This window comes from Arachis duranensis, chromosome 1 (assembly GCF_000817695.3).
Source record: "Arachis duranensis cultivar V14167 chromosome 1, aradu.V14167.gnm2.J7QH, whole genome shotgun sequence".
NCBI lineage: Eukaryota > Viridiplantae > Streptophyta > Magnoliopsida > Fabales > Fabaceae > Arachis > Arachis duranensis.
The window spans coordinates 10,947,509-10,954,974 of record NC_029772.3 but is presented as its reverse complement, the minus strand read 5'-3'; the positions used below and the strand labels follow the sequence as shown (position 1 = coordinate 10,954,974).

General features: G+C 26.7%; 1 protein-coding gene across 1 annotated transcript; it reads left to right on the top strand.

Annotated features, from left to right (window-relative positions):
• Positions 1 to 4,067: 4,067 nt before the first annotated feature.
• On the top strand, positions 4,068 to 7,466 carry LOC107478839 (NEP1-interacting protein 2-like). The gene is made up of 5 exons (XM_016098980.3): positions 4,068 to 4,306; positions 4,826 to 5,004; positions 5,737 to 5,820; positions 6,199 to 6,366; positions 7,145 to 7,466. The coding sequence occupies exons 1-5, from the start codon at positions 4,171 to 4,173 to the stop codon at positions 7,265 to 7,267; spliced, it is 690 nt and encodes a 229-aa protein (XP_015954466.1). The 5' UTR covers positions 4,068 to 4,170; the 3' UTR covers positions 7,268 to 7,466.

The window sequence follows — 7,466 nt, the reverse complement described above, 5'->3', positions numbered from 1 at the left end:
TGTGTGTATGCCTAGTGAGTGTGATTTTTTTTTTTTAATGACAAAATTCTTGACATTCACATTGAAAGAGCAATGCACATATTAAGCACAGAAGAAAGAAAAATGTGGCATGCATGAAACCATTATTATTATCGAAAATATTTGAAAAAAAAAACTTAAAACTTATCTTATTTAATATTTATTAAATATATTAATTATAAATAAAACAAATTTTAATATTTTTTTTCCTCTAACATTATCATAATATTATTATTAACCTGCAAACAATTAACACCACGCCTAATGAACCAAAACTATGTATCAATTAATTATTACTTCTTGCAATATAATGACACATGCATATATCTGCTCCTACACCAGTATTATAATATTATTATGCCATCAACTAATAACACTAAACACTAATTTTTTACCAATGAGAAGTTCATGCATGTTTGTGTCGTCGTATAGCTAAAACTTTTATCTATAAGTATCAACTGTTAAAAAATTTATAATAAAAAAATAAAAGTAGGTATATCGGTATAATTAATATTGCTACTAATAAGTTCTGAATCTTAGATATGTTCCCAATGAATAATTAATATGAGCTAGCTAAGTTCAAATCACCTAAAATGTATTTTATTATATTTTTTATTTTTATTTTTAATTTGTTCTTTTTAAAAAATCCGAAAAAATGACTTCTTTTATAAATAACTTCTACATACTATAAATAATGGATTTCACCAAATAATTTAAAAATAATTAACTTTTTATTTTTTTTATTTACAAATTTTTCACTTTATAAAAATAATCAAACACTATAGTCTATACTAGTGAAATAATAAGAGTGTTACCGGGGCAGTAAGTTTTGTAATTTATAGTCATTAATTAATTATTATAAGTGTTTTTAATAGTGTGAGATTATAACTAATGATATAAGATTCTTCATTTTTTTTTCCTGGTTAAGTGCTGGCCAAATTTTAATAAAAGTACTTGCTCCAAGGCTTTTTCGCAAAATAATTGTCATTCGCAACACTAGAAATCAATTAATGATGTGGCTATTAATATATATAAACTATCCTACTAAAATCGCCTTAATAACTACCCGCTAGTTTTTTTTAATTATTCTATTGATCTTTAAAGTTTCGTCAAATTTTTAATTAGATTTTTATATTATTTTTAATTGAGTATCTAAAATAATATTTTTTAATTAAGTCCCTTTTAACAACAAACGTTACAAAAAAAATTAAAAAAATAAATCTACCATTATAGCCATCATTTTGTTTGCTTCAATTACTCTGAGTCGTCGCCGCTAATTGAACACATTATTATCATTGTCGATCTCTCTCATCTCATTCATCAGTGATTTCATTATCACCATCATACCCAATCCCTTCTTCTGTTGATTCTTCTCCTTTCCTTCATCGTTGGAGTCATCGCTATTCTTAGTCGTCGACGCCGAGAAACACCCATTCGCTTCTTCTCACGATCCCTTCCGCTTTTCTTTATCGCCAGCATCATTATCACTTAATACTGACATCAACATCTATAAACTTCTCTAAAGCGATGAACTTTGTTGGAATGTTCTCTTTTCTCCTCATTTTTTTTAATTCCTTCTTCCTTTAGATCACGAATAGAGAAAATTTTTTCTTTCTCCGTTTGTAAGTGACTTATAATATTTATTAGTTGGGTTTAGTTTTTTTCTTTCAGCACTAAGAAAATTACTATCTCAATATAACAAAAGAGTCGTAAGGGATTTAGGGTTATAAAATTATTGAAACTGAAAAATCTTTCTAAGTTCATGACATTAACCAGGAAAAAAGGAGAAATAATGTTCCCGAAATCCTATTAAATATAAATTTGTAAGTGTTTTGAATTCAACTTACCTTTCTTTCCATTCCTTCTATTATGGTCGTCAAAGTCAAGTTCGTGAGGTGAAAGGGAGGTCGTCGGGTGGAATCAGAAGGAATGGAGGGGTGTGGCGCAGGTGGAAGGAATGAGAGTGGGAGAAGGAGAAGGAGGGGCGGGAGTAGAGGAGGGGACAGAGAAGAAGAGGAATGATAGGGTTAGTTTTGTCCTTACGAAAATAGAAGCGCAGAGATAATTAGGAATTTAAAAAAAAGTTAGAGTATTTTTAATTTGAAAATAAAATATTCAGTTAAATCAAACGTTTTTGTCATAGTAAAAATCTAATTGAAAAAAGAAATATTAGTTCAGAAATCCAATTAAAAAAATATAAAAATCTTATTAAAAATTTGATAAAATTATAAAGAATAATATAATAATTAAACTTTTTTTTGTGCAATGATTTGTGTTGATCACTGCAAAAAAATTGCCGCTATCTGTCAGATTTTTTTTGTAGTGTAAATATTTACTTATATGGAATGTGTTAGTTGGAATACCACCAAATACCATATAGAAAACCGTGGGTCAATTTCTAACAAGATATAACATATAGTTGGATTCAAGGGCCAAGAAAATAGTAGTACATATTTTATTTTCTAGGTTAGAATTAGGTTTAGGACCATATACTATATAGCTAGCTCTTATTAAGGCTAGACATGCTTTCAGTCAATGATTGCATGTTCAAATAAATTGAATGGCAAATTCAGGTTGTTTAGATTTGTCAAATGTATTCAATTCACTCATCAAAAATTTTATCTAACAAGTTATTTGCAAAAGATTCATTAAAGTAATGTGTACAAAATTCAGGTTGTTACAATTAGCTTATTTCATTTTCGAACATTTTGGATTCAAGTCACATCTCTAGGTAAAACGTTTTTAATAGAAGAAATAATTAAAGAAAATAGAGAAACAACTTAGTACTAAACATTAAATAGAGACTCTCACAAATAATTCTTTATATGTCTAACATAAAATAACATAATAAAACTTGTTTGCTAAGTTATCTTAAATGATGAAATTTACAGTCTGATCGGATTAACAAATTTTACAGTTTTTCGAGCTGGTTGAATGAATGATAGATGTAACCTACAAAAATATTCCGAAGCTTAAGTCAAAATAGATTTAAAAGGTAAAATTTTAAATGTGTATAACGTATTTAGAGAAACTTTAGACTCCTCTTTATATAATTTTGTTTTATTATCTTATTTTTTTAATTAACTAAGATAAAAAAGATATATTTAGATTTAAATATCGATTAATAATTTTTAATTATCTAATTTCTTCCGAATTTTTGGATCATTTGAGAATGATTTGGACTTAAGTCATCGCTGAACCGTTGAGGCCAGAATTTGGATCCGTAACTTCTTACTCATGTGATGAATTATTGAATACCACAACTTTATGTATAATTAAACTCTATTATTAAAGCAATAATGTAGAGTAGCTAGCAAAAGAAGTTGTCCCATTCACAAGGCAAAAAGGGAACTTACTTTCTTTGTTGTTTTCTTTCTCTCTCATTATTTTGTGGCCGTCACTATAACTTGCACGTGCCATTGGCGTCTTGTGTTTTTTTAATAAATATTTAAAAATAATTTTAAATTAGATATTTATTTTCTAAAAATTCTTAAAAATTACTTTTAAAACATAGGTTATTCCTTTGTTATTTAAAAGAAACATAATAACTTTTTTTAAACTTAATTATCTCATAATAAAATTTATTACGAATTTATTTATTTCGTATACATAATTTTTTATTAAAAATGACGAAAAATAATCTATCTAATAAAAATAATTTCTAAAACAATAAAAGAAGTTTAAAAACCAAAATATCCCATTTAAAATTGTTTAAAATCAAATTGATTTGTCCTCTTTGTTTTTCTTTTCTGTTAGGTTCCGAACTTGAAAGCCAATTGATTTCTTGGCTAAGAAAAAGAGTAATGAAGCATAGAAATAGAGAGAGTGAATGAGTGACGTTAATCTAAAAGAGGCACATTGCATTAAATGCGAGTTGGTTGATGGTAGTTTCATTCCACCTTCTCCCTCACCTTTCCCTTACTCCTTAAGCTTCACCTTCTAAATCTCTCTATATCTATAAATACATATAATACATTATATCATATCATATAAGCATATATATATATAAATAAAGGTATAAGAATAGCAACAATAATTAATCTATCAAATAGAAAAACAGTGGTGTCACTACTACTACTACTACTACTAGCTAGCATTATTTTGCTTAATAACCAAGCTTGTGAGATCATAATATCATATCCTTCTTCATCAATGGAGTTTGTGACAGAAAATTCAAGTCCTTTGTTGGGTTCCTTTGTGGAGAGGGTGAACATGGTTGGTAGCCATGCCCTCTCTGCCATTGTTAGGAACATCTTCTCTGCCATCTTCACCTTCTGCTTTGCATTTGGTACTTCACTACTTCTTCATTAACTTAATAGCTTCAGTTCTCTCTTGTTTAATTTCATTCTATTTAGCATTTCACATTCTACATTCTGAGTTTTTATTTGTACCTGTTATTTCACCTATTAAAACCAGGAATTCAACTAATTCAACTCGAAAAACTGTGTTTTTAGCAAATTCTTTTTCTTTTTTAGTTTAGTAATGAACTCGAATTCGAGCTCATTACTAAAATGAGTCCTTTTGTTTACTAGGACACGGTACAAGGTTGTTTTTTGCATTTCTTAAAAGGTCGAAACACAAATGCACTTTTTATTTTATTGTTGAATAATGTACTTTAATTTGAATTTTGTGAGAAAAATCGAATCTTGGGATGTGGGCATTTGTTAGATTATTGTTCTGTAATTTGCAGTATTTTTGACATTTTTTTCATATTTATTTAGAATTCTTAATAATTGTGACACTTTTGAGGTTAATACATATATACAAGGTTTTGATTTTAATTAATGAGTTTGTTTTTTGTTGGCAGTGGGGACTTTGTTGGGGGCTATGACTGGAGCTTTGATAGGACAAGAGACAGAGAGTGGATTCATTAGAGGAGCTGCCATTGGAGCCATTTCAGGAGCTGTTTTTTCCATTGAAGTTTTTGAATCTTCTCTTGTTCTTTGGCAATCTGATGAATCTGGAATTGGCTGCTTCTTATACTTGGTGAGTTCTTGTTCACCATCCAATGTTGTAGTAATCCTTTAATTGGATCTTTAAATGGTTCAAGTTGGTGTGTTTGGACAACAAATTAAAGTATTTCTTAAAATAATCAATTACATAATCAATGTATTTTGTTTTAATATCCACTTTATATCATCATTATACTTAGCATTAAGTGTTAATTGATACTCATTTTTAGATGTTCAAGTAGCATATCAATTGGATAATAAAATATTTAGTGCCCTTGAGATTTCATATTGTTATCTCTTTATTCCTTATCCATGTATGTATTTAAATATAATTTTTTTAGTTTGAAAATGTATAAAAGAAGGGTCTTTTAAATAGGACAATAAAAACCAATTAATATTCAGCCAATAAGAATTTACATATCTAAAATTTGGAAAAGTATAGGTAAATTATTATTAATCAACCAACTTTAAACAATTGTAATTAATAATCATTAATTTTGTATTTTTTAAAAAATAAAATTTAAATATCACTAATTAACGACAATTAATTAGTATGAAATGCAATTCAAAAATATTTGTTGGCTTGTTGTTAGTTAGACTATTGTTGGTTACCTAGCAAGATTGTTAAAATTTATATTGACTAAATTATAGGCTATTTTATTATTTTTTAATTTATTTATAAGAAAATAATATTAATAGATAACAGAAAATATAATTGTGTATTGTATATATATAATCTAATGATGTTGAGTAAATGTGCATGCAGCTTGATGTAATTGCAAGCCTATTAAGTGGAAGACTTGTGAGAGAAAGGATTGGTCCAGCAATGTTAAGTGCTGTCCAAAGTCAGGTAATTTACTTGGTCCTAATTTCATAAGCAATTTACAATGATGTTGACACACAAATTTTTGTTAATGTATATATATATATATATATCAAGGACAAAAGTGTATAAATGGACACCAATTCCAAAAAACAAATAAACTTTTTTACAATGTAAAAAAAATATTCTAAATTTAATTTTAATACTCATAGTAGATCAAAATTTTACTCAATTAATGAATTTAAAAATTAATTTCTTTTGTTAATATGACAAAACATAATTAATTGTATGTCTCGGTAAAAAAAAAATTACACTTGAGTATAAAAAATTTAATTTTAATATTTTTTTTTGCTAACGCAACTTAATTACATATGCATGTGAGATTAACCTTAATTTCATTTTCAGATGGGTGCTGTTGAGATTAACTTTGATGATGTTCAAAACATCTTTGACACTGGTGGTGCAAAAGGCTTATCAAAAGATTCAGTTGAAAAGATCTCAAAGATCATAATTACAAGTGACAACAATGTTGATGCTTCTGGTGAAAAGGTTTCTTGCTCAGTTTGCCTTCAGGTTTGTTTAAACCTCATCTTTTTTTATCTATAGTAATTAAAAGAGAAATAATTAACTTCTTTATTTGTCACTATTATTTTTTAGATTTAATTATTTTGTTAGTCTTTATAATTTTATTAAATTTTTAATTAGGTCTATATATATATTTTTTAATTTGGTCCTTATATTACTGTTAATTTTGTAATTAGATTATTTTCATGTCAAAAACGTTAAAATTAACAGAACATTTCTCTTAAAAAATATGCAGTAAAAAATCTAATTTGATTTTTATAAATACCTTTAATTTGTAAAAAAATATTCAGTTAACTTTAAAAAATTTTACATTAGAAAATACCTAACTATAAAATTAAAAGTAGTGTAGAGATTCAATTGAAAAAAAATATAAAGATTTAATTAAAAATTTGATAAAACTATAAAAACTAATAGAATAATTAAATATATTTTTTATTAATATTAATAAAATTGAAAAGCTTTCAAGTATATCAGAATATCGATATTTCAGTAAATTTTTACCGTTAATCTTAATTATATATATTATATATATTTTCTATAATTAATATTAACGATTAAAAATCACTGAAACACTAATGTAGCGGTACACTTGAAAATTTTCCAAAAAAATTATATATAGAGAGATAATATTTGGATTGAGTTTGGTATATAGAAGTTACTCACTTTTGTGTTAGATCATACCTACAAAGTGTGTTGTTGAGCTTATAAAAGTGTTATGAAATTGACATTATGAAATTTTGTGATTTTTTTTTTCTTTTCTCTTCAGGACTTTCAAATTGGAGAAACAGTTAGAAGCTTGCCCCATTGCCATCACATGTTTCACCAACCTTGCATTGACAAGTGGCTCATAAGGCATGGATCTTGCCCTCTATGTAGAAGGGATCTGTAATTTTTGTACATGTATGTGGAAATTAAAAAAAAGTACAAGCAGTCAGAAAAAAAAAAAAAAGGAAGGATATATTTCATTGTTTATATGCGCATTTAATTACTTGTAGGAACATATATACTCAGGGTACATTGTTGTAAAATTCCCTCCCAATGCCATTTATGAGTGGCACCAATATTGTACCAAGTTAGTGAAAAGAAAA